This window comes from Vanellus vanellus (assembly GCF_965231255.1).
Source record: "Vanellus vanellus genome assembly, chromosome: 22".
Lineage (NCBI taxonomy): Eukaryota > Metazoa > Chordata > Aves > Charadriiformes > Charadriidae > Vanellus > Vanellus vanellus.
In genome coordinates this window covers 4,549,501-4,575,997 of record NC_138927.1, presented here as the reverse complement: position 1 = coordinate 4,575,997, position 26,497 = coordinate 4,549,501, and the positions used below count along the sequence as shown (strand labels likewise).

The 26,497-nt window shown below is 59.2% G+C and overlaps 2 protein-coding genes across 5 annotated transcripts; one reads left to right on the top strand and one right to left on the bottom strand.

The window, feature by feature from the left end:
* Positions 1 to 10,648: 10,648 nt before the first annotated feature.
* PAFAH2 (platelet activating factor acetylhydrolase 2) lies at positions 10,649 to 14,746 on the bottom strand (the record flags this gene model as incomplete). Its single annotated transcript, XM_082494236.1, has 10 exons — positions 10,649 to 10,947; positions 11,153 to 11,301; positions 11,422 to 11,592; positions 11,707 to 11,798; positions 12,157 to 12,270; positions 13,677 to 13,791; positions 13,908 to 13,976; positions 14,112 to 14,208; positions 14,368 to 14,518; positions 14,657 to 14,746. The coding sequence occupies 10 exons, from the start codon at positions 14,744 to 14,746 to the stop codon at positions 10,853 to 10,855; spliced, it is 1,143 nt and encodes a 380-aa protein (XP_082350362.1). The 3' UTR covers positions 10,649 to 10,852.
* Positions 14,747 to 18,796: 4,050 nt separating this feature from the next.
* Positions 18,797 to 26,195, top strand: EXTL1 (exostosin like glycosyltransferase 1). 4 transcript variants are annotated; one of them, XM_082494226.1, is made up of 11 exons: positions 18,797 to 20,142; positions 23,254 to 23,347; positions 23,432 to 23,539; positions 23,979 to 24,098; positions 24,184 to 24,316; positions 24,398 to 24,516; positions 24,867 to 24,962; positions 25,045 to 25,131; positions 25,332 to 25,492; positions 25,567 to 25,738; positions 25,826 to 26,195. In XM_082494226.1, the coding sequence occupies exons 1-11, from the start codon at positions 19,208 to 19,210 to the stop codon at positions 26,009 to 26,011; spliced, it is 2,211 nt and encodes a 736-aa protein (XP_082350352.1). In that variant the 5' UTR covers positions 18,797 to 19,207; the 3' UTR covers positions 26,012 to 26,195. The 4 variants fall into 4 exon arrangements, with proteins under 4 accessions (XP_082350352.1, XP_082350350.1, XP_082350351.1 ...); XM_082494224.1 differs by having other exon boundaries at positions 25,567 to 26,195; XM_082494225.1 differs by having other exon boundaries at positions 24,184 to 24,516.
* The last annotated feature ends 302 nt before the right edge of the window (positions 26,196 to 26,497 follow it).

Genomic DNA, 26,497 nt, shown 5'->3' with positions numbered 1-26,497 from the left:
GGTCACCTCAGAGCCATGGCCGCTTACCTCGAGGCTGTGGTCACCTCAGGACCACGATCACCTCAGAGTCATGGTCACCTGGCTCAGGGCCCTTGATACCTCAGGGCCATAGCCACTTACCTCAGGACTTTCAGTCACCTCAGGACTATGGTCACCTCAAGGCTATGGCAACTCACCTCAGGGCCACAGTTACCTCATGGCCATGGACACCTACCTTGGGGCCATGGTCACCTCTGAGCCACAGTCACCTACCTCAGGGCCCTTGGTCACCTCAGGACCACAGTCACCTCAGCATCATCACCATTTACCTTGGAGCCATGGTCACCTCGGGGCCATGGTCACCTACCTGAGGGCACGGTCACCTCAGGGCCAGTCCATTATCTCAGGGCCACAATAACCTCAGGGCTCTTGGTCATCATCAAGATGACCACCATGTTCCTTCAGTCACTTCAGGGTCACAGCCACCACAGGCCAACCTCAAAGAGGATCTTTGGGTCTGACAATGCGTTGGCCCCACAGCCCCTGGCAGTGTGTTTTGGGGGACAGCTACATGGCCACCCTCTCCTTTGGGGTGACACCAGCAAGTCAAAGCATGTCCAGAAAAGCCATCGTTCATGCAGATTCCATAGTATGTACATAACAGCTGTGTAAAGAGGATCTGTCTTTGTCCCACGGGCTGCACTGGGAGCAGTTCCCTTCCCAAGATAACGCTGTTGCCAAGCGCAGAGAAGTGGTTCCCGCGCAAATGTGCTGTAAATGAACTGGCTGCATTTTCGCGTGTTCCGTGCAACTGATTCCTGTACAATTCCCGGGGTAGTTTCCACGCTACAGTCACCGGAGTTACACCAAGAGTCAACACGCATAAAAGGCAGATGGCTGGAGAACAGCACAGATCTTCTGCTACAACACAAGCCCAGCCCAGTGGTCTCCGTACCCTAAATACCGAAGAAAGGACTTCTCTGAGGGAACCCACCCTTGTGCACACTCTTAAAATCAAGGATTTTGCACCCAAAAAAAAAATTCCTACCTTGAGGAAGGTTAATATTGTGACAGAAATGCATAAAGCTTTCAAAACAGAGATTATTTTAAACACTTGCCCTGTTTTTTGCTGATCTGACGTCTATTTCCATGGAAACCACATCCAGCAGCCGAGCTGCTAGAACCGGGAGAGGTTTCTGCCGGAGTGGCTCGCTGGGCATGGGAAGAGCCATTTTCCAGCAGCATGGTATAACCTTTTTGTGGGATTGAAGGGATTTCAGATCCAAAATGGTTTGGCTGCTTGGTCCTTCTGGATAATGCCTGGTACATTCACGGGGTTCTGACTCAGTACCAGTGGTATATGCATAGATCTCACATACGACACACGTGTTTTTAAATGAAACATCTTGCGTGCTTGGATTAAATTGCATCAAATGTTGCTGGAAGACAAAGCAGCCAAGAGACCATGCCACCAGCCTGTGTTTTATTTTATCATTTATTAATTATCATCCGTCTAGATCAACAATGTGTTGGATGCTTTGATATTAATGCTTTTTAGTAAAATCAATGAGCTTACCCTGGGATGATCTCAGGATTTCCCAGAGAAAACAAGGCTTCCTGGGCTCGGGGCTTTTTGTTTCGTACCTGTGTGACTGCCTTTAGTCCGTCCTCACCCCCCGGAGAGATGATGATGAAATATCATTTACCGCTTTTGAAGGAGGGATGCAGGCTGAGATAAAACTACGAGTCATGCAGGGGCTGTTCTCAGGGCTTTCCATCTTATTTCCTGGGCTTCTCACAGGAGAAAAAAAAGAGAAAGAAAAAAGAAAAAGACCCAAATGTAACTTACCTTCACTTGCAGATTGCTTTTAAAGCCAAAAATGTTTCTTTCAGATAAGAACTCTCCTATGCGAGCGACAACGCGGTTTATTGATGAGAGGCACTGAGCGGGGAATCAGATTCGGGATCTATTCTCAGCTCCGAGATTTTCCATGCCGTGTCACTTAGGTTGAGACTCTGTAGCAACCCCTTTACACCACCTGCCACAAGTGGTTTCAATTTAAACCAAAATCTTTGAGTATTATTGTGACACAAAGAGAAATAACAGCTCTTAGCAGCTGGAAAGGCATGGAGACGATCTCATTTTTGGCCTCGTTGCAAGAGTGGATTTATTTTTGGAACATTTCATAAAACTCATTTGTTTATGTGGCATTTATTTTTGCCTGATTTCAAGGAGAACGGAGTATATGAAAAGCTTTTATTTAATTTGCATTTGATTTGTGTTTATCGACACATTTACTGCCATTCCAAACAGACTCTTCTTTCGTGGAGCCTAGCGGCATGTGGCTGCAGTAGTTTTTGTCTCCTGGATTCCTCATCACCAAGAGCTTTTTGCTATAATTCCTTTTTTTTTTTTTTTCCAAAAAAAGAGCAAGCTCAAGTGGGCTCGTTCTCAGCACAGACAAAACACGGGGACCCTCGGCTGCGGTTCAACACACCGCGCTCTCAGTGAAACATCTAAGTCAAGGTCTCATCAGGAGGACTCCTTGTACGTGTGAATTTAGGACGTGACGTGATCAGATTTAGCATAAAGATTAAAGCGTCTCCTCTGATGTGCTTATCAAAATATCCCACAAAGAGACTGACATAATTAGGTGACAACTCAGCCCACGGCAGCTCTTTTAACTTGCAAAAATATTTAATCTCCACTAAGAAAATGTGCTTTCTGAGTATTAAATTGCCACTCTTAGGCATCCATGGTGGATGGACTGACAGCTTATTTGTTAATCAGAGAATGTTTTAAAGTACCTCGGTAAGTAATATTAGCAAACATTTGCTGAGTCTGGTAACAGTCACTGCATTAGCAAAGTTCATTTTAAAACTAGAAATCCGATATGTTATTTGACCTGAGTCAATCGGTTTAACTGATTTAATAAATAACCTGCTAGAGGAGACTAATTTAAAAGAAACTTGCACTCAGAGGTAGAGAGAAGGGCTAAAAGATTTCGTTCTGGGTTTCTCAGTCTTTGTATTAACCTTCAGCAAATTTTTCTCCACACCGCAGCTTACCCATCTTCACACTGGCTGTACCGACGTGCTGCTGCCTGACAAAGGTCTCGAAAGGAAAATTAGTGGCTGCAAAGGTCTCACTGATCTTCAGGTAAAAATACATTTTAATCTAAATGGAGTTGAGGAGTCCGCGGACATGAAGACTAAAACGAGACTTGTAGGGAGTGTCTCCCTCACAATGAAAGCTCTTCCACAGGCAAGAAATGTTTAAGGAAATTGTTATTTGCTTACTGGAGGTGTTTAGGCTGATACTATATTTATGCTGAAAAATGCCATTAAGAAAATGTTCCCTTCAGAATAAAATCTGCGCTTGCCGATGTGTTGTTAGACACATTTTATTTTTTTTTCGAATGAGACAGGGCGCCTGGCTTACATTGTTCATTTGTTTTTTGAGAAATTCACTCAAACTCACTTCCCTCCATAAAATGAGACAAGTAAAAGCACTCGCCACAGATGGCAGTTGCGCCTGCAGCAAGAGAGATGAAAATATAAATTAATTGCTTTGTTATTGGGGCAATATAACCCTGAAACGTCATACTCACCTCTTCAAATGCAGTCGTAGGACTGTATTGCACGATATCCAAGTACTACGATGATGAGGGCTCTAAATAGAGTAGAAAAATGATCTAAGCTTCTAATGAACTAAAGACAAAGGCCTCACAAGTGCTGTGCTGTCCTTGCCCACAAATTCTCCAACACACTGAAATGGCGACAGACCCTGAAGTAAGGGCAGCGGCTGCGGTACCCACACAGGAGCACCTTCACCCTGGCTGCAGCAGGATGCTGAACGAGAATTGCTCTTCCTCCTGAACAGTGAGCTCTGCCTTCGATCCAGCCTGGGCAAAGGAACAGCAGAATTCCCTTCCCAGCCTGCTGGTAGATCTCCTGGCATGTTTTTCATTCTTTGTTTCCTCAGAAAATGAGGTTTTACATGATTAAACTACTTCTGTATCTCTTAACTAGTCTTCTCTCCCAGTTTTTAGCTTTGCGAGCCGGTCTCTGCCTCTCCGATAAATATGGATAAGAGCTCAGTGCCATGAATTCCACAAGTTTCTTGAAAACAGATGGCTGGGGAGAGGGAAGAGTGAGCAAAAAGCTTCAGCACAAGCCCAACTATTATTAGAGACCAGAGACTTCACACCAAGGAGAGCTATCACAGGCACTCCCAGCAGCGGGTACAGTTTCAGGGCTGGTTGTCTGCGGCACCAGCAGATCCTCCAAGACGCTAATGCGCAGCTGTGCTCTCCCGGCAGCTACCTGCCAAACGTAGGGACAGATCTATGTGGACACTGCCTCCCACCTCCACTACGTCCAGAAACACGGAATGAAAGCTGGCCTGGAGATCTCCTCGCACCGCTTTCCCCTCCTCCTTACTCCCATAGCTCCCAACCAAGCTGGGAGCCTCGACCCATTTCTCGGCATCCTCGCTGCTTTTCCCTTTCCGCTCCCAACCAGAGTCTACAAATTTGCATTTCCCATATGGAGCACCAAGAGCTTTGCTATTCAGGGAAGCCCGTAAACAGCTCACTGCCGAGGGTTCAAAAATAACTGCGCTGCACAGAGCTGCATCACCCGGGGATAGCGAGCGGCTGGGAGAGAAGCACGGAGAAAAGGGGTTATGGTTGGCTTTTATTTTTACATGTGAGCCAACAGGAGATGCACTAATTATATTTCAGAAGTGTCAGAGTCAGCCATTTCAGCTGGGATAGAGCAAAGGAGACAGCGTGATTTTGACAACCCCATGGAATAGCAATGCATAGGGAAGCCATCAAATATTCAACAGCCATAGAAGATTCCAGTAAAGACATTTGCTTTGGCTCTTTGAAAATGAAGGGGGGGTGGGGGGGTGGGGAGAAAAACTGGGTATAGCACTAGTTATTCCCCAGTTCCTAATTAGTTCCTTGAATTTAAAATATGGATTCAGCTCTACCAGCAGCTCAGCAAGCCTATTGTGCTATTAATACTTTCCTGGCGTGATATAGTTAAAAATACTGCCACCCTTTCAAGACAAAATGTAGCTTGGAAGTGTCACGATGGGAGGAGTTCAGGGATGGAAATCCTCTTAAAGGAATATGACTTCCCCGATGTCAAATAAACAATATGAATGAGCTTGTAACAGCCCCCAGACTGAGCCTGTTCCCACTAAGAGCAAATTTGAAAATAATACTCAACGCGGGGCTCTCGGGCCGTTTGCTGTCAAAGCTATTTCACTGACAAAATCGGTGCGCAGCCAAGTGGTAACAGGTTTTACTGATTTTTTTGCAGAAACCTGCCGCCTGGGGAGCAGGTGGGTTTGCAACTCTCAAGTGCCTGGCTCGCTTCAGACGACAGCGCGAGGTCGAATTCAGCTCCAAAGGCAGCATTTTGAAGCGTGTCCCCCCCCTTCTTTACATCCAGCCCCGCACTCGGGTAACACGGGAGATCCTGACCTGCACAGTGCAACAGCCGCAGCTCATTTTTCCCTGGCAATATCTATAGGTGCTGTTTATGGACGAGATCTGTCAGACACCATGGGCACAATAAAACACACCTCTTCCCACAGGACCGGTGAGCCAAGGAAACGAGTCTGGTTGGGTTTTTTTTATGGCACCTTTCGACTTCAGTCCAATGAGGAGGTCCAGGTCTGTGCTTTGGCACTTTAGATCCTCTCAGGACAATAAGCAGTTCCTCTCCTGTCTCCACCGACAATTCTGCATCAAAATGGGTTAATTCCTGCTCCGTCCCCGCTGGCTCTTCACTCACTGCCTGTAATCGCTCAGCAATACCAGCATGGAAACAATACCTGCACTTAACATTTGCTCAGTGCTCTTTGATCCCTTCCCCCCCCCCCCGCCCACTAATTTGAGTTCATAATACATCAATATATATATTAAAAGAAAAAAGACCAGACACATCCACTGCAGCTGTGAGAAGAGGCGAACAAAGCCAGCCTTTCTGCAGGAAAAACACATCTCTCTTGTATGCGATAAACCAGCAAACTGCTGCCGTACGCTAAAATCAATACCCGGAGAGACGCGCTCATGTTGCGACTGCCAACATAAGTGCTTCATTTTAATTAAAAAAAAAAAAAACAACCCACATGTCCACCACCCCCCCAAACTCAGGCCTTGCGTGATGATCGTCGTTAGAGGGCTGATATCAGCGCGAGGAGACGAAGGCATCCTGGAGCTGGTGGTTTGGGGAGGTTCTGGTACCACCGTGTCACCTGGGGAGGGGTGCTGACAGTCTCAGCACCACCCTGCACCCCGGTACAGGGTGACGATGTAAGTCAAGGGGTTAAAAAAGAGGATTTGGGGTCCCCGCCTCACACAGCCCCCTCTTCCCCCACCCATGCTTGGGGGCAAAGCAGGAGCCAGCATTCACGGGGCTGAGCTCAGCCTGTCCTTCCTAAAATGGGGGAAATCTGGATATTGACCAAAACTGATCCCTCCAAGCTGTTCCAGGTTTTTTTTCGGAGTAGCCTGGAACTAGAGAGACCTCATGCAGCCCCTTCTCTCCTCCAGCACCTCAGTTTTCCTTCTCAGTCCTGTTTTCCCCTGTTTATTCAGGAATCATCTCTAGGGTCAGCAAGAGACCACTCCAGCCTGAAACGGGGCTTCTGCTGCAGAGTGAAAACTGTTGAAAAAATGGTTGTGCCATCAAAATACCCTCGATGCTGCCAGCTGAGAGAACAGGAGCTCTCTTGCCCCGCGGCATCGCATTTTGAAAGCCAAGGAACTCAGCAAGCATCACGCCTGCAGCCCAGCCCTGCAGCATCGCACCTCGAAGCCGACAAGCACGTGCCCTGCGCCTGATCCCAAAGGTCTGCCCGCCCAGCAGAGCACGGGTCCTGCCCTGTAACCCAGCGCGGGAGGAACTGGTGCTTGGGAAGATGACAAAATTGAGCCAAATCCCTCGTGACTGCGAGCATCCGGGGCTTCCAGCTCAAGGCATCCTGGAAGCTGACACATTAGATGATAACAATGCACTCCAGAGATTAAGAAACTCAATTTTTCTTCGGAACTTCACCCAGAGCAAAGTGCCAAGAGAAAAATCAACATAGAAACAAGCACATACTTACCAGTCAAAAGAATGTAAGGAACTCTGCTCAAGAGGGTGCTGCCCGGGTTTGGGTTGGGAGCGGGGTCAGCACCGCACCTGCATCCACGCTGGTCTTCGGGGTTTGTATCGCAGCCCACAGCCGGACACCGAGCTCCTCTATCAGCACTTGTGCGGTTCTCGCTGCATGCACTGGGCTCAGCTTGCAGGGCCGCGGACCTTTACAAGCTGTCGTGAATCCAGGCCTTACTATTTTCCTTAAAAATACAAGAAAAAGGAAGAAAAACCCCAAAACAACAAAACCACCCCACAACAGTAAGCGTTATGGTAATTACAAGGAGGTTTTAACACATGTCTCAATTTGCATTAATTAAATCGATAGGGAAGCTTCAATTGAGTAAATGAGTTTTTTTTTCCTAAGCAGCAGCAAACGCTGCGGCAGGCTGGAGCTGGTATCTCCAGTTTGCTGCCTGCATGTGCGGCGGGCTGGGGAGGGATCTGCCGGCTGGAAGGGGCTTCCCAGGAGGGAGGGAGCCGCAGGCGGGATGGGCTGGGGGTGGGGAGGATGAGAAGACTCTCAGCTCTGAGACACTAAAGGTTCCAAGCCAGGTCTGTGCTAACACACTGTCGAATTTCAGCCCCGAGCCCGGAGAGTTGGAAAGCTTTGAAGCTGAAGCCGGTGGGAGAGCGGAGGTTGCTCTGCGGAGATAAGCTGTGGGTAAGAGGAATGCGTCCATTCATACCCCAGCCGTGCTGCAAGCACAGCTGTGAGGGGAATATAAATGGGCAACGGGTTTGATTTGGTTGGGTTTTTTATTTTTTTTTTTTTTTTTAAAGCCACCGGTTTGAATATTTAAGCAGAACAGACACACTGAAATTCTTGGCTGGAAGTGAACTCTTTCCACCGCACAACCCTCCGGAGCAGGGGACGGCTGGGCTGCCAACCTGCAGGTGGGTGCTCGGGTGCCGAACCCCCGAGGTAACGGAGCCGGTGTTTCCTTCCCACGTCCCTGAGAAGCAAAATCCCTCTGTGGGTAAACCACAGGGGATTTATGAATATAAAACCTGGCTAGTTCACGTTCAAACCCGCACCTCTGCCTTGTAAGGACACAGCAACCAGGAACTGGTGCTGGTGGGCTGCTGTGGCAGATCGCACACCAGGATAACCCTTCACTCCTGCTTTTTCCCAGAAAACCTTCCAGTGTGGCACAGGAAAGCCTGGAGCAGCTGGGGCCACCCCAAAGACTGAAGGACTCCCCTCCAGTTGCTGGCCCCGGCGGGTGGCCGGGAGTGATGCTCTATCCCAGCCCATGGCTGGCCTGGGAAACGCCGGCTCCGGCAGAGCTCTGCCAGCCCCTTCCTTTCCGACCTCTCGGGCCCAGCAAAGCAATCCAGGCAAGCTGCGATGTGGGGAAAACACCTTCCCCGGCGTGCTACGCCAGGGATTTGTGCCGCTTCTTTTATGCACGCTGCCTCCGGCCTCGGGGCTGGAGCATGCAATGGGGACCTGGAGGAAAGCGCTGTTTGCGAGGGGAGCCTGACTGAAGAGATGGCTCCGGGCTGGATTTTAAAGCAGATGCAGCGAGTCGGAATTTAAAGCAGCGAGTGAAGTCAGAAAATGCTCGGAGAGGGCTCCTGCACAGCCACATCCCACAGAGGGCAGAGAAGGGCTGATGGAGCAGAGGAAGAAGGGTATCTGCTCTGCTGGAGTGGCCCCAGGGCTTTTCTGAACTCTCTTCTGGCGGGGTTTTCCTCCAGAGGCACAAGGGCAATTGGGAACAGGGTCCCGGGAGCAGAGACCAGCTCTGGAGTGGGGAGCAAAGGGATGCTGTTGCAGACGGAGGGACATCTGCCCGCTTCCCCATGCCCCCAGCCCCACGGGCACTGGGGAGGGGAATAAACAGCTTTCTGTGAACCGAAGGGTTAACGACTGTCAGAGTCACCCTCTGAGCACAGTCGGGTTCTGCCATCCCCTTCCCCGAAAGCCTTTACATAAGACTCTTGCAGAATTTATAGCCTGTCTCAGCTGTGCCGTGCTGGAGCCACCACCGGGGCTGCTCCCCTGTAGCTGCCAGCGCAGATCCTGGCCGTGCTAATTCGGGGAGGAAAATGGGATTTGATTTCTGCACCAGTCACTGTCTTTCACTGTTAAAATGGGACCTGACGGGCTCTGTGTGTGTCGTCCCCCCCCGGCTCGCCCACACCATTCATCGCATACATCGACCTTGAATGTCCCCTCGGCATCTCAGCAGGAGCAGTCCTGAGGCTCCCTGGGTTGTCACAGCCCAGCCTGCTCGCAGGGCTAGAAATGGTGGTTTAGGTGTAAAACAATTAAAGAAAAAAAATATCTGGAAGCCTCAAAAGCACTGGGGTCTTGTGGTCCTGTTCACATCAGTCCTTTGTGTCACTGGAGAGCGGAGAAGACATTGAAAGATGTCCTCCCTGCTGCTGCACAGCCCTGCGCCTTCCACCGAGGCCATCCCGGAGCATCCTGAGCCCTGGGACTCACCCTCAAAGGGTCCAGGGGCCACCAGGGTGGCAAGGATGTGGCCATCACGGTGACACAAACAACTCAGGCACAGGAAGAGTGAGATGCTGCTTTTCCTTCCTTCCCCTGGGAGAAGGGCTTCGCTGGCACCTGTGTCATCTGCTGTCACTGGGGGAGGAACAGCATGTGCCACCCAAACCCCCCTCTCCTCCAGCCGCGGCACCCCAGGAGATCCTGCCTGTCGTCTGCAGCAGCTCCTCTCTGCGATGGCAGGAGGGGAAGCAACGCCAGCCAGGAATGCCGTGCCGGTGGCGGCGGGGACAATGCAAAAGCAGATGGTGCGCCCGGAGCCCGGCCGTTCCCCGCAGCTGCCGAGGCGGCGTGTCCAGGACTGCCTGCCGCCTCTCCCGCCGCAGTGCCAGCGACGACCCTGGGGAGGGTCTCCGGTAGGGTAAATCCACGCAGCTCCACTGGCTTCAGCCCTGCTTCGGGATGGATGAGGATCGCACCCCCCTTTAAAAGCGCCCCTTGCTCTAACATCTCTGGCGTTACCCAGGAAGGCGCTGTAGGTACTTCCGAAGTGCCTTATTCCCACCGCCAGCCTGCGCCCGTTTGCCGCAGCGTTGCTCTTCGTGCTGCAAAACCAGGCTGGGCTGTTTTCCTTCCGTCCCTGGGGCTGATCTCAGTCCCCGTTTCACATCCCCTGTGCTGCTGGGGTGCTCAGACATACTTCCAGCCGGCCCCTTGTTTAAAACCGTCCTCTTGCTTTTTGCCCCCTGGATTTTAGGCGTGGAGTCAGCGATCTGGCCAGCTTTCCAGGACAACGATAGGATTTTCATTACCTTTGTGCCTGGAGCTCTGAGGCCGCATCTCCTTGCGCCGGTTCTTTCGGCCGTGGTTGAACTACCCCCAGCCCGCGGCGAACGACCCCACCGCCTGCTCCTGCCAGATGTGCCACAGCTGCAGCAGATCCAGCCAGGACCAGCGCGGGATCGATGCCCACCTACCCCCTGCGTGCAAGAAGGGTGTCACCTCGGGCCCAAGTGACAGCCAACTCAGTCTTCATCCCTGGGGATTTTATTCCCTTAGCCCCACAGCCCTCACTGCAGCCCTCGCTGGAGCAGGGAGGGTTCTCCTGGCCACCAGACATCCTACAAGCATGGTCCCCAGGTCCTGCTCTCCCCATGGGTCCTCCTGCCCTTGTTGGGGCCGGCTGATTCTGGACAAGAAGCCGCCTCTTTCCTGGTACCCGGCTCCCACCAGCGACCTCGGAGCAGGCTACAGATTGGAGCGGCAGAACGGTGCTTCTGGAACAACCGAGTCTCCGATGCCTTCGAGGAGGTCGTCCCATTGATGGAACTCCTCTTCCAGGTCTGCACGGGGCAGAGATGGTGACGGGGTTACTACAGCGATTATCAGCCCGGCTCCAGGCGTAAAGGAGGAGCTTTGTGCAATGGGATGGGAAGCACCAAACCCAAGCCCAGGGAGGCAGCGGCCGCCTCGCAGCCCCCTGCAAGCGGGGGAGCTCTCGTGCCCTCCCGAACCCCCGGCCAACATGCCCTCCACCCCGCGCCGTACTGAGATGCCTTTGCAGGAAGGCCAGAGCCGCCCGGCTGGTGATATCCAGACCCCTGTAGGGGTCGAGGGTCCCCCTTGCACCGAAGACGCGGCCGATGAGCTTCCCGGTGAGAAAGGTGAAGTCGGTCTGGCTCTGGTGCACGGATCCCCTGGGACAGGGAAGGGATCTGCTTCAGCGGGAGCTGGGGAGAGGTCCTCCTGCTGGGACACAGATTGTAGGTGCTCCCAGGAGGGTACCAGCGGGTGGGTGCCACCAGCCCCTGACTCACAGGATGGTTATAATCTTTGTCTGGCTGTTTCTGGAGCTCAGCCTCTTCATTTTGGCAATGCTTTCTGGTGTCTGGAACTTCTCGGTGTTGATGAAGAGCACGGGCTTGGGCACCTCCGGGTACAGTGAGTTCTCCAGGGGGAACATCCAGGCATCGAGAGCCACCGCGCACCTGCGGCAGGACGGATGCCCGGCGCTGCCGCCCACGCCACAGCTTCCCTTCCCACCGGGATGAGCCATGTGTCCCTGGAGCTTCCCACAGCTCCTTGTCCCTGCTGCGGCTTACCTGAAGCCTGGCTCTTTCACCAAGGCCAGCACTGCTGTCACCCCGCCGAAGGAATGGCCCATGACGGCGACTTTGGTCAGATCAATGCTGTCCTGCAAAAAGGAGAAGGCTGAGGAGCCTGTGCCCAAACCTCACTGCAGAAAGTCCCTCATTATGGAAGAGAAAGCCAAGGGAAGATCAGCAAAGCCCTTTGCAAGGGACACCGTGTCCCATATTCACCACCGGTGCAATGGGACCCGGCTTCCCCGGCATGCACGGGGCAGAAAAAGGAGAAGAGAGGAACCAAGAAGCCGAGACGTGGAATGCTGTGGCCCTGCACAGACCCTGCTTGTCCCAGGAGGAAAAGACTCATGCAACAAGGACTGATCCTGCCAGCAAAGGGCACCCGGACCCCCCCATCAGCCAAACGATGCCCCTGGCTGGTCCTTCAGCACAGACCGACTCGGATACCTTCAGCACGGAGAGATCAAAGTCCTGGTGAAGGACGTTCGGGACAGATTTACCACTGTTGATGTCCTCGAAGAGCCGGAGCGCTCGCACGCATTCCTCTGCTCTCTGATGAACCTGGGAGTGAGAATTGCCCCTTCCCCAGTTAACCCAGCTCCTCCACCCCACAAGTTTGGGGCCAGATCCTCCCTCCAGCGTCCACCCACGCTCATCCCTCCAAAACCGCAGCGCTCAGACCCGACGGGGCTTTCCCTCAATTATGGCAAACGTAAAAGCAAGCGAGAGGCTGCACCGCAGCGGCTCCCGCGGGGCCGCAGTGAATTTATTGGAATGGTTTCTTGTTTGGTTTGGTTTTAATTCAGTTAATCTGATAGCGCAGACGGCTGGAGATGAGCAAAAGATCTCTGCTCCGGGGAGGAAGGAGCGGGGCGTGCAGGGGAGGCAGAGCCCGCTTTCCTCGCCAGCTGCCCCCCGGCCAATCCTGCCGAAGCCATCCGCCGGTGCGAACACCCGCAGGGAGCCCCGACCCCCCGTCTCCCCCCCAACTGCCAGGAGCAAACCTGGACGTCCCCCCGAATCCCAGCTCGGGGGCTCCATCCAGGAGCGGCTCAAAAGCTCAAACTGCCAATTTGGGGGGAGGAAGCCCCGACCTGGAGCCACTTTGGGACTAAGTCCTCTGTTCCCCTAAGGACACAAATGCTGTTGGCTGTGCACGTTTAAAGACCTTCCCCCAAAGTGACAAGTGACAAAAAACTCAGATGAAAACCCCTCTCCGCTCCTCCCTGCTCCCTCTAACACAGAAGATGCCGTAACCGAGGCTGACCTGGCAACCATTTCCCTCTATTTATAATATATTTCTCATTCACCCTCAACACTTATGCTCATGGGTTCATCTTTATAGCAAAACTGTTTCCCTTCTTTGTGCAATGTGCCGTGTGACAGAGCATATACAAAAATAAGAGGCCAGGAGGGGATTTAAGACTGCCAAAAGCACCTCCAACCACTACGTTTCCTAGAGAGCTTTTCTACGACAAATCTCGACTCGATGTTGTCCTTTTAAATGAGGCAGAAACGAGCAGGGGGGGACCGGGCTCAGCAGGAAACCTTCCTGCTCCCCAGCAAGCAGCTGTCTGGGCTAATCCCAGAGAGACAAAAATCAGAGTGTGAACAAACCCAGCAGCCGGTCCGGAGCCTCGCCAGCCGGCGGCGCTGGGCTGGGCAGAAAGCCCGTTTCTCCCCGGGGTGCGGGTGACATTAAGCATCCGCGGGGGGGACGTGGCAAAACCCAGCCCGGCTCTTGCCAGGGTCAGCTGGAGCCAGACAGAGACACCCCATGAAACAGAGATAAACAGGTTGAACAGATTTTTCTCAGCTTGCAAGGAGGGAGCTCAGCCCCAGCACCACGGCGGTACGGGTTTGGGAAGGGCGGGAGATGAAGACCCCAGGGATGAGGGGCCAGCTTGGCTTGCAGGAGGGATTTCACACCTGCCGGGTTGCCCGCCCTTGACCCCCCACTCCAGTACCTGCTTGTTTCGGAAATAAAACTCCTTCTGCCCTTGGGGCACCCGTTGGTAGGGGATCCACTCCTCTCTCCCAGCCTCTGCCGTGCAGAAATACGTCGCGGAGGCAGAATGGTCCCTGCAGCGGCGGGAAGGCAGGCAGCCGCGTCGCGGGGGCACCGGCAGCTCCCTGGGCCACGATGCCCTGCCAGCCCCGTCACGGCTGCCAAATTCGGTGGGGACAGGGACACTCACCTGTGCTCCAGCGCTGCCACCGCGAATCCCCATGATGCCAACTCCGAGCAGACCGAGGAGTACAGGGTCCTGCCAGGGAGCCGAGGGGGAGCGGAGTCACCAGTGCAAGGCAGCAGGGCCACCGTGGGCCCAGGACACCCGTGTCCCCGTCCCAGCCCTTAGCACAGGCTCAGCACCCCCAGACCCAGTTGGGGCTCATCCTACCGAAAAGCTCCCAGGCCATGGGAGAAGATGATCAGTGGGTACCCACTGCTGCAGGGCTTGAAAGGTCCGTTCCAGCTCACGGGCACTCTGCAGGAGCCTGTGGGAAAGAGAAACCCCCCAGGAAAAGACGGGGGACATGGGCATCGGCTCGGCTCTGGGGACGGGCTCGGTGTCCTCAAACCCCGCTAAGGGAGTGGGTGCCCAGGGGATGGGGGAGCACCCGGGATGGGGGACAGGGTGCTGGCCGCCCCCTTACCGATGGTGACGTTGAGCAGAGGCGCGCACCAGCGTCGGCTGCGGTGGGCAAAGTCGGCCAGTCCGCCGCAGTACTCGTAGCGCGGGATCCAGAGGGGCCGCTCAGCCCCTGCCCGGGGCAGGCAGGGGTAGAAGAGGCGGAGGAAGAGCCCCTGGGGGAGAGAGGGGAAGGGGGGGGACACGGTGGGGACAGCACAGAGCAGCGGTGGCCGTGTCCTCGGTGAGCTCAGCTCTCGCAAAACCCATCTGGCTGCAGCCACCCTGCTGCGCATGGAACCCCGTCCCCGTACCTGCCGCGTGTGGCCCACCATGACATCCGCGCAGCCCACGTGGTGAGGTCCCTTCCCCAGGGGCAGCGCCAGCGACGGTGTCCCCCCCATGCTGCCACGGCCCAGCCGAGGTAAAGGCATGGGGTCAGGGTCTGTCCCCCACCCGGGGGACCCCGACTCGGTCCTTCCTCCTTCCCGCACCTCTCTCCCGTTGCCCACACCCCGGGCATCCCCCCACACTGCACCAGCAAACGCACCGGCACCAAGAGGAGAAAGGAGGCTCCCAGTTCCCCCCTCACCCCCCCGAATTCCCACGAGGCAGGTGGGGCTCGGCAGAACCTGCCCCACGGCCACCCTGCTACGGGGCAGCCATCCCTGTCCCCATCCCTGTCCCCATCCCTGTCCCCATCCCGTCCCCATCCCCGTCCCCATCTCCCCCTGCGCCCGGGGGCGCTGGCACTGCAGGGCTGGGGGGGCCGGGAGGTGTGCGAGCGAGGGGTCAGTGTGGGGCTGACATGGTGTCTGCGAGCCCTGCGCACCCACGGGATCCACCCAGGACACAGGGGGGACGGAGCCCTGCACCCCCTCCAGTGCAGAACTACAGCTCCCAGCAGCTCCCCAGGCTGGGGAACCACAACTCCCAGTATAGCCCTGGCTGAGGACTACACCTCCCAGTATCCCCAGCTGAACTACAGATCCCAGTGCTTCCCAGTACCCGTCTCCCAGAGCCCCCAGTGCTCCCCCCAGCGCCCCCAGTTACCATCGCAGCTCCCAGTACTCCCCTCAGCTCCCAGTGCCCTCACCCCTGCAGTTCCCAGTGCCCCCACTCCTGCATTTCCCAGTGCTTCCCCCTGCGGCTCCCAGTGTCCCTCCCGAGGTCCCAGGGCTCCCCCAGCTCCCAGTTTCCCTCTGTGCCCCCCAGCTCCCAGCACAGCCCCCCCCAACACCCAGTATCCCCCATTCCCCCCCCCCACAGCCCCCCCCCACCCCCCGCACTCACCGGTGCACCGGGTCACAGCTCCCAGCACGCACCAGTGTGTCCTGCACTACAGCTCCCAGTGCCACCCGTGCACGTGGACTACAGCTCCCAGTAACCACCAGTACTGGACACAGCTCCCAGTGACGTCAGTGCAAAGCCACATCTCCCAGTGTCACCAGTGCATAATCACGGCTTCCAGAGCCAGAAATGCAAGATGCAGCTCCCAGTGCCCCCAGTGCAACATCGCAGTTCCCAATGCAACGTCGCAGCTCCCAGTTCCACCAGTGCAACAACACAGCTCCCAGTGCCACCAGTGCAAAATCACGGCTTCTAGTGCCACCAATGCAAGATGCAAGTCCCAGCGCCACCAGTGCAAAGCCACAGCTCCCAGTACCCCCAGTGCAGGACACAACCCCAATCCCCCCACCACAGCAGCAGCCCCTCCGTGGGGTGCCATGGGGGGGCAGTGCCCATCGGCAGCACCCTGACCTCGGGGCTGCCCTGGCCCTGTCTGTACCCCAGCTGGGTTCCTGACCCCCCCGGCGCTGGGGACTGTCCCCACGTGTGTGTCCCCCCGAGACCCTTCGAGCCCCCAGAGCTGCCCCAGAGCTGCCCATCCCCACGTTCTCTGTCCTTTGGTTAATCCGCTTTCTCCAGCTAAGGCAGCCCCATGCCCGCAGTAATCCCCTCCGCGGCCAGGGATTAACTCCCGAGCCATCCCCTCGGCCGGGCCCGGCAAATAAATATCCAAAGATTCGGTAAAAAACATCCCTACCGAGCTGCTGTGTATGCAACCCCACAGCGGGCTCCCCAGCGCGGTCTCCTGGGTGCACGGGGAAACTGAGGCATGGGATGGACACTAAAGGGGGCTATTCCGGTGTCACCTTGTCCCCAGGGTCCCACCCGGCTGCTGGAGCAGGGAGAGGGGACCCCATCCCCCCATCCCGAACCCACCGGCACAGCCACCTTGGGGTGCCCTGTGCCAAGCACCCGACGTGCCCAGAGGCCGGGACCAGCCGCAGGCTGAGGCCGGCCAGGTTGTTACACCCATGGACGGGATCCAGCATGGCATCACGTCCCAGCTTGCCCGGCCGGCGGGGCTGGGCGGAGGGTGGCTGGTGCGGCCGGGGATGCCGAGGCAGGGTGGGAGAGGCGAGCCCCGACCTGCCTGCGCTGCCCGCTCCAGCCCACGCCTGGCTCCCTACGGTGGGGCTCAGCCCCCCTCTGCACCCCCACATCGGAGAGGGCTCCGGCTGGAGATGGTGGGGGCTGCTCGAGTCCTGCTGTGGGGGGCCATGTCGCTCTCGCCTCCGATGGAGCCCTGCAGGACAGGGGTGCGGGGGTCCCGCCAGCAAACCTCTGGGGTCCCGGTTATGGGGGGTGCTGGGGGGGAGCGCTGGGGGCCTGCTGGCTTTGCTGCTGACCACGGCTCCCCCACGCTGGGCTCACGCAGCGTTTACAGGGGCTTTCGTTAAAGGGATTAATTAACTCAGCCCGTGGTCCCGCTCGGTTCCCATTCCAGCCACCCCATCAAGAGTTTTCACAGCCGTGAGCTGTGGATTTGTGATTTGGGGGGGGGGTGGGACGGACAGGGACACAGTCAGGCCAGGCTGAGACCCCCATCCCTGCCCCGTGGGAGGGTGAACCCCACAGTCCACCACCAGGTTTGTGCTGTGGCCCCGACTCCTGTGAGTGGATGGGTTTGGAGCCGGGTTTGACTTAGAGAAGAGCTGTCAGAGGGTGTCACTGGAGCCCGGGGGTGTCACTGGAGCCCGGGGGTCGCTGGAGCCCAGGGGTGACATTGGAGCCCAAGGGTGTCGCTGGTGGAGGTGGCCCCAGCTGTTTCTGTCCCTGCTGCCCTATAACTGCCCCGTCCCTTTGGGGGTTCCCCGAGTGGCTCCAGGGCACAGAGGGGCTGGGGGGGGGGGATGAAGCCCCGTGGGCTGTGACCAGAGGGACGGGCTGCTCCCCTCGGGCCTCCCCGGCACCGGACGCCCCCTCGAACAGGGACGCGAGTGGCGGGACGTGGGACGGCCCTCGCGTGGGGCCCCACAGCGGGCGGGCGGCGCAGGGACCCTGCGGAGCCCCGGCCCCCCCCTCCGGCCCCCCCCCACCTTGGGTGAGCGGGGAACCCCCGTCCCACGTGGGCGCCCTGAGGGCGGCGGGCGCGGCCAATGGGAAGGCGCCGCAGGGCGGGGGGGCGTGTCCGCTGGCCGGCGCGGGCCACGCCTACGGGAGCGCGGGAGACCAATGGGAAGGCGGGTGGGCGGGGCCAAGGGCGAATGTTGTGACGGTGGGAATAGGACGCGGTGTAACAGATGCGGACGGGGGGGGGGGGGCACTGGACGGCGGGGGGGGGGATGGACCGGGGGGGGAATGGATCACGGAGGGTGATGGACCACGGGGACCCACCGGGCAGCGGGGTCGGGCACTGACCGGGGAGGAGACGGGCAGGCAAGGGGACAGGGGGGCAGCCAGCTCGGGGCGGGGGGGGACACACGGACAGACGGACAGGGGACAGCTAACCCCGGGGAGGGGGCGACAGATAGACGGACGGGGGACAGCCAGCTCCGGGGGCGGGGGGGACGACACACGGCACAGGCGGCCTGACACGGGGGCAGGAGGACAGGCAGCCACCGGGGGCGCAAGCAGCGGGGACACACACACACACACAGAGGGACAGTCAGCCCAACGCAGGGACAAGGTGACAAGGCGGGGGGGGGGACACCCCAGCCCCCCCCTCTTGGCAGGCGCACCCCTCCGGGGACACCCCCGGGGCAGGGGGGCGGAGGGGGAGACACCCCACACACACACACTCCCGCGGGACCGGGGCTGCGCGGAGCCTCCCGCAGCGGCTCCTCCGTGCGGCCGCGCACCGGGAGCGTTGGGCGACGGGCGGGGAGAGCCCGGTAGGGCGGTACGGCGGCTGCTCCGCCGCCTTCCCCGGCCGGGGATGCCGCCCGGAGCCGCGGGGAGCCGCGTATCGAGACTTCAGGACACGGAGGTCCGAAAGCCACCCGGGGTTGCGTGTCCCCAAAGGTAACGGGGGGGACCGGGCTTGGAGACGGGGAAGGAGCAGTTTGGCGAGAACCGGGGGCTCCGGAGGCAGTGGGGGGTTTTATTCCCGGGGGGAGACTGGGAAAAGGAGAGTGTGGGGGGATGTCCTGTCGTGGGGAGCTGCTTGCGGTGACACAGTTGGTGGCAGCAGGACGGCGACGGCGTGACCTCTCCCCTTCTCCAGGGATTTGAAGCTGGGCCAAGTGGCGATGGAAATGTCATTGTCGCGGCACAGGGGCCCAGCAAAGTAAAACGCTGCGCCGGAGGGAAGGGAGCGGGACGCTGCTGCACCGAGCTCTGCTCCGCAGCCAGAGAGACCGACGGCCCTGAAAAGCCAGCGCAGCCCCGGTCGGAAGGGGCAGCAAGAGGACCGTGGGGTTCATCCACGCTCCCACGGGCTGCAAGGGCCACAGGACAATAATACCTGGGGACTGGGAGCCGTCCCACCGCCCACTCAGGGTTCGGGACATCGGCCTTTTGACCGGACTCCGGTGCCAGTCTGAGCCCGATGAGGAGCCAGGGCTGCGCATGAACCTATGCAGACCAGGAAGAAATACATTTTCCTGACTTTCCTTGCCTCTTGGCTCCTGCTTTTCTTCTTTGGAGGAGACCAGCTGCGCCGTTTCGCTTTCTTTTCCGGGAGGAAAACAGAAGCCCGGAGGAATTGGCCCCTCTGGACGGATCGGTCCGTCCTCAAAAGCTTTGCAGACCCTGAGGAGCTCCAGAGCAATGGAGATCCCTCGCTGCCATCGCCCCGGGAGCGGCGGGCGGCGCGGCTGAGCATCTACAAGAACAGCAGATGCCGGATGGAAACCTGCTTCGACTTCTCCAGGTGCGAGAAGCACGGCTTCAAAGTCTTCACCTACCCCCGGGAGAGGGACCAGCCCCTTTCGGAGAGTTACAGCAAAATCCTCACCTCCATCAAGCGCTCTCGCTACTACACCCCGAACCCCGAGGAAGCCTGCCTCTTCATCCTCAGCATCGACACACTGGACCGCGACCATCTCTCAAGTCAATACGTCCGTAACGTCGATGAGAAAATCCGTGGTTTCCCGCTCTGGAATGGCGGCCGTAACCACCTCATCTTCAACCTCTACTCGGGCACCTGGCCCAATTACACCGAGGACCTGGGCTTCGACATCGGCCAGGCCATCCTGGCCAAAGCCAGCTTCTACACCGAGAACTTCAGGCCTGGCTTTGACATCTCCATCCCTCTCTTCTCCAAGGACCACCCGCAGCGTGGCGGGGAGAGGGGGTGGTTGTATCAGGACTCCATCCCCCCAAAAAAGAAATACTTGTTGGTGTTCAAGGGGAAGCGGTACCTGACCGGCATTGGCTCCGGCACCAGGAACGCGCTGCACCACATCCACAACGGGAAGGACATTGTCTCCCTCACCACCTGCAAGCACGGCAAGGACTGGGAGAAGCACAAGGACACACGCTGCGACAAGGATAACGTCGACTACGAAAAGTGAGTCAGAGATGGGGTGAGAAAGGGGGTCTGGCGGGGGGGGACACCCCACAAATGTTCCTGCCCCTTTGTGGGGCGCAGCCGTGCTTGTCTGTGGTGACTGGACCTCCAGACGTGGGGAGAGAGGAAAGTTTTGGGCTCTCCCAAAATAGATGAGAGTTTCCTTTCCGTAGCGGGGAGCGAGGCACTGGTTGTTCAGGGCTTTCCTGTTCTGTATTAAAGTTCAAGTAATCTGGTGAGAGCGGCGCTTATCTGCAATCACCGTGGTCGCCTTTAATACGATTTCCCTTTTTCCTAACGCTGATGAATGATGCTTTTCTTCTCCCCCCTCCCGCCCTCCCCTAACATAAATGTTTCTCTTGGAGATGAGCCCGAAACATCCCCCCCTCGCTGGCTCTGCTAAAAATCCCACCAAACTGGCAGGTCCTTGGGCACCCCAGTGTGGGGCGTCCCTGAGGTCACCCAAATGTGATGGGATAGGGGGTCCCCTCTTGCAAACAGGGATGGCGGCAGCAGCAGTGTGGGATGGAAAAACTGGGGGGACAAAGTTCTGTGAGTTTGGGGGGCTCCGTGCTGTAGGGACGTATGCTGATTCCTCACCTCCCCATCCTGCTGCATGGGACCCGTCACCAGCTCCAGGGCTGGTAAGCACAGACCTTGTCCCGCCAGTGATGGGCAGGTCCCCGTCCTGCTGCCTGGGGACATCCCGCAGCCACCCGGCCGGAGAGCAGATGGGGAAAGGCCACGTTGGGCATCATCCTCAAAGCGTCTTAGGAGGTGCCGGGAGGTAAAAGCGGAGCTGGGGTACGTGGGCACCGGGATTAGCCGGGGCTTTGGGGCGGCTCAGGCACCGCATGGCCCCGTCCGGCGGGTGCCACCAGCCCGGCAGGGTCAGCCCCTGCGGCAGAGCTTTTTTGGGGACAGGGCATTGCAGGACAGTGAGAGATGCCGCAGGCGGGTGGGACGGGGAGGGGGGGGCAAGATCAGCCCTGCGCTGTGCCAAGGGGTGGTGGGATAGGAAATCCCCCTCCTGACGGGCCCAGGTAATCCCCTAATGCTGTTTGCAAGTACAGGGAGATTTACACCTCGTCCGGGACAGCTTTAAGCAGCAGATAGACGGGCAACACGTGGCGCAGGACGGCGTGCTCGCGCGTGACCCCGAGCCTCTGCTGTCCCACTTGTCCCCATGGGACACCCGGGCAAAAAGTCCTCAGTGTCTCCATCGTGCTTGGCCAGCTCTGCCCGACCCCGTCCTGGGGATTTATGACCCCCCACCCCAGGAGGAGATGTCCCTAGACCTTGGGACGGCGGCAGAACAACGGTGGGGACGGGCCAGCGGGGAGGGGACACACCACGGTTGGCAAAGTGAGACCCCGGCTGCCCTGTTCACCCAGTGCATTGGGGGCATCCCCGTTTGCTCGGGGCGGTGGGGGGCAGCACCGGGACCAGAGGAAGGCCTTGTTGGGGGCTCCATCACCTTCCTCGCACCCGGGGCTGGGGGGGGCGCTGCCTAAAACAAACCAGTTCTGTGCCCAGATAAAGGGTGGCTTGTAGGAGCGCTGCGGTCCGGCCCCACTGGGCGCTGCCCCGGGTTTAAAGCAATCCAAGAAGTGGGTTGGGAAAGGCGCTCTGGAGCCGACGGGTCCCACTGGCGGCACCGTGCCCGGCCGGAGCCACGGAGGGGCCAGGCGGAGGGAGCGTGGCGGGCGCCCGTCTCGGCTCCTAACAAAACAAGGAAGCCCTGACGGCGTGATTACCCGGAAACCGCAGCGCGTCAGGAGCAAAGTATTTCCATCGGGAGGTTTTGGCCCCGCAGCCCGGCCGGCGCCAGCTTCCCCACGACGGCTGCCTGCGAGGGGAGGCTGCCCGCGGCCATTCTGAGCCCCCTCCAGGGACGCATCCTGCTGCCCACCCAGCCCTGGCGGTGGGGACAACCCCACGGAGGTGCTGGGGGTCACAGCTGGGCAGGAGTTCCCAAGGAGCGGGTGCCCCGACGGCGAGCACCGGCAGCGTCCGGCCCCGGGGACGTGGCTGTCGCTGCTGCGGTTTCATGGAGGGGGGGTCTGGGCTCTGTTTGAGCCGCTCTCGCCCCTCCAGCAGGTCGCCGGGGTGTTAACGGGGCAGAGTGCTCTAATGGGGCTTTCAGCATCCATTGGAGATGTCGGGATGGTTCCTCCGGAGGCGGATTTTGATGGCAAAACTTCATGCCTTGGCACTGGGGCCGGTTTCCCACATCCCAGGCTGCCGGGATGTTCCAGGGTGCTCCAGCCCCCATGGAGGGGACACGTCCTCAACCCCCAGGTTGGCACCAGCCCCACATCCCATCCCCAGTGTGGGGAGACCCTTCCCCCTGGGGACCAGCACATTTCAAGCAGCCCTTTGGCATTGCGGCTCTCCCTGGCTGGACCGCGCGTGTCCCCCCTCCCTGGGGCCATCCAGGATTCGGCTGCCCCGTCCCTCCCTCCCTGCGGGCAGGAACAGACGGGGTCTGTCCCAACCTAATGTCAATATTGGATTTTCCGGCGCGGTCGCGGGGACCCGGCAGCGGACGCACTTCTCCCTCCTGGACGCACAGAAGGGGCTTTCATAGCCCCACGGTGCGAGCCCAGCCCGGGGCGGGGGGGGGCACGCTGCCTGCGTCCCTGCGGGCAGCCGGCCCTCTGCCCCCGCCGAAACGCTGCCAGGGCGGGCAGGGCCGATCCTGCCCGGCAAGTCTGGGCACGGCAGAGGAGTCGCCGCAGTTTCGGGCTCGGGGGTTTGGGTGCTGGCTTTGTGTGGGGTTTCATTACAGGCGGGTGGAGGGAGCTGGGTCATGCCTTCGAAGGGCACCGGGGTCCTATCCTGACCCCCCCACCCCCGCTTCTTTAAGCGGTGCCCAGGCACATCGCGCCATCACCCGGGGCATCTCCGCTCCACCGGCCCTGCAGAGCTGGGGGCTATTCAGGGCCAAAATCAGCCCCGATCAATGCTAACCCCCCTGAGCTGGCCCTGAGCCCCTTTGGGGGGGATGCTCAGCCTTGCCAGGTGCCGGTGAGACCCCCCGCAGTATGTTTGTGGGCTGGGGGGGGGGGGGGGGGCATGCCTGACCCCCATCCCATCTCCCATCACCAGGTTCGACTACCAGGAGCTGCTGCACAACTCCACCTTCTGCATCGTGCCCCGGGGCCGGCGCTTGGGCTCCTTCCGCTTCCTGGAGGCACTGCAGGTATGGGGCAGGTAGGGGGGGATGGGTGACCCCCACCTGGGGGTCTGGGGGCTCTGTCCCAACCTGTGTGGGGTCCCACCGCAGGCTGCCTGCATCCCCGTGCTGCTGAGCGACGGCTGGGAGCTGCCCTTCGCCGAAGCCATCGACTGGGGCAAAGCTGCCGTCGTGGGCAATGAGAGGCTGCTGCTGCAGGTACCGCGGTTGGATTCTGTCCCACGCCAGACACGAGGGAGCCCCCCCAAATGTTGATGCCAGAGTGGTGGTGGAGCCCCCAGTCAAGCTTGGAGGGGTGAGGGGGGAAACCTCCGCAGCTGAGCCCAGCAGCCCTCCCATGGGCAGATGCAGGAGGGTCTCATCCAGCCCAGAGTGGGGGTCCCATGCCAGTAACATCATTTGTCTCAGGGGGGTGTTGAACATCTCCCCAGACCCAAAGCACTTGAGGGTCCCGGGCTAGATCCTGCTCCACGGAGAGGAGGTGGCAGAGTCGTAGTGGGATGGTGGCACAGCGTCTTTGGCCGTAGGGTGTCCCTCGGGATGGCATGGAGGTGGCAGAGGCAAGGCAGCCCTGCCAGGGCGCTGGGGGGGACGACGATGAGGTGAGAAACCAGCGCTCCCCTCCCTCCTGCTGCAGATTCCCTCTGCCGTCCGCTGCATCCACCCGGAGCGCGTGCTGGCTTTCCAGCAGCAGACCCAGTTCCTGTGGGACGCGTACTTCTCCTCCGTCGACAAGATCGTGCACACCACGCTGGAGGTGAGCTCCTCCCTCCGTCGTCTCCCCCATCCAGACCCCGGGGTCACAACCAGGGTGCTGAGAGCATCTCCCCAACCTCTGGCAGATCATCAAGGACCGGCTGCACCCGCACCGTTCCCGCTCCCGCTTCCTCTGGAACACGCTGCCCGGGGGGCTCCTGGCCCTGCCCGACTTCTCCACCCACCTCGGGGACTTTCCCTTCTACTACCTGCAGCACGGTAGGACCCCGCCTGCCCTGGCTGAGCACGGCCAACTCAGTGCATGCCACAACATCTCTCCTTCTCCCCCTCCTTTTCCAGGCTCCAGCCCCTCCAAGAAGTTCACGGCTTTCATCCGGGCCGTCTCGCCGTCTGACTCCCTCTCCCAACCCATCCTCAGGCTCATCCAGGCCGTCTCCGCATCCCAGTACTGCGCCCAGGTAGGGGGAGCTGAGCCCCGCACCGCTCGGTGCAGCTCCAGTGGGAGGGATGGGGCAGAGTCCCGTGGGCTGGGAAGGGCGAGGGTGGGTTGGGGGTGGGATGGGGTGGCTGGTGGTGTCACCCATGGGTGAGCAGAGCTGTCTCCCCAGCCCACCGGGCTGGAGGTGGAACCATCCACGGGTTTATTGGGGTCCAAACTACCGTGAGATGGTTTTGGGGTGAGCTGGGTTAAAGCAGGTCCTGCTGCGGGGCTGGGGAGCGCTCAGCCCTGGGAACACCGATGCACCAACGCACCCTGAGGGGTCAGCCCGGCCAGACACCCCCAGACACACTGGTCCTCCCCCTGCAGATCCTGGTGCTGTGGAGCTGCGAGAAGCCACCGCCGCCCAGCGGGAAATGGCCCCAGACCACCGTGCCTCTGACCATCATCCAGGGCAGGGGGAAGGTGAGAGGAGCTGGGATGCGGGCAGGGAGCTGGGGCATCCACCCCATGGCACATCCCAACCTGATTTTTCCCTCTCCCGTAGCTCAGCGACCGCTTCTTCCCCTACGCGGCCATCCAGACAGACGCCGTGCTGAGCCTGGATGAGCACACCAGCCTCTCGACCAGCGAGGTGAGGCCACGGGCACTGTGGTCCCCACCCCATGGAGCTGGGGCAAGCCCCGTGCTGAGCCGGGAAGGATGCTGAGTGGTCGCCGTAGGGCTGGCAGGGAGCGGTGCCCCCTGTCCCCATATCCCCGTGCTGGGGGCGATGGTGAGCCCCCTCCAGCAGGTCCCCACAGCCAGGTGACACCGTCCCCCGTCCCGTGCCAGGTGGACTTTGCCTTCGTGGTGTGGCGCAGCTTCCCCGAGCGCATCGTGGGCTTCCCCACGCAGAGCCACTTCTGGGACCCCGAGCAGAGGCGCTGGGGCTACACTTCCAAATGGACCAACGAGCTCTCCATCGTCCTCACCGCCGCTGCCTTCTACCACAGGTACCTGGCCAGGGAGAGGCCGGCGGGGTGGGGGGCTCGGCCGCATCCTGCCCCCCTCCTCACTCCCTCCCCAGGTATTATCACAGCCTCTTCACGGAGTACCTGCCGGCGGGGCTGCGGGAGCTGGTGGACGGCCTGGCCGCCTGCGAGGACATCCTGATGAACGTCCTCGTGGCCGCCGTCACCAAGCTGCCGCCCATCAAGGTCACCCAGCGGAAGCAGCACAAGGAGACCGTGCCCCAGCAGGTAGGGTGCAAGGATGGGGATGCGGGGACCCCCAATCCCCCGGTTGGGGAGCGGAGCCCCTCACCCCCACGCTCCCCTCCTGCCAAGGTGAAGGGCACGGCGGGGGCGGCCGGCGGCCGGCGTTTCTCCCAGCGGCAGGATTGCCTCGACCAGCTGGTGGACTGGTTTGGCTACATGCCCCTCGTGTCCTCCCAGCTGCGCCTCGACCCCGTCCTCTTCAAGGACCAGGTCTCCGTCCTGCGCAAGAAATACCCACGCTTGGAGAAACTCTGAGGGCTGCCGGGGAGCGGGGTCGGGGTCGGCCCCGGGTGCCCTATTCCCGGTGCGCGGAGCCCTCCCAGTTGCTGCTAACGGGGTTTTACTCGTTATTGGGTTTTACCAGTGCAATAAAGGTGGGTGGAGAGGCAGAGTCCGGCCGGCGGCTGCGGGATGCGGGGAGCGGGCTATGCCTGGGAGGGAGCGCTGGAAGCACGGGTGGTTTGGTGCACCGGTGCTGCTGCCGTCGGCGGCCATCCAGGCACCCTGGGAATAACCCGGGCAGCACCCGGCCACACACGCAGCCCCCCCCGGGCCCCCAACGCCGTGGGGAGGGTGAGTCCTTTGGCTTCCCAAGGGCAAACAGAGGAGTGATAAGAGGCGAGAGCGTGTCAAGCGTGTCCTCCCTGCCCCCAGCTGCGATGGGTCCCCCTGCAGCCCCTGGGCGCCCCAGCACCCCCCTTGCCTCCCAACGCTCCCCGAAGAAGGGAAAAGGGTAATTTC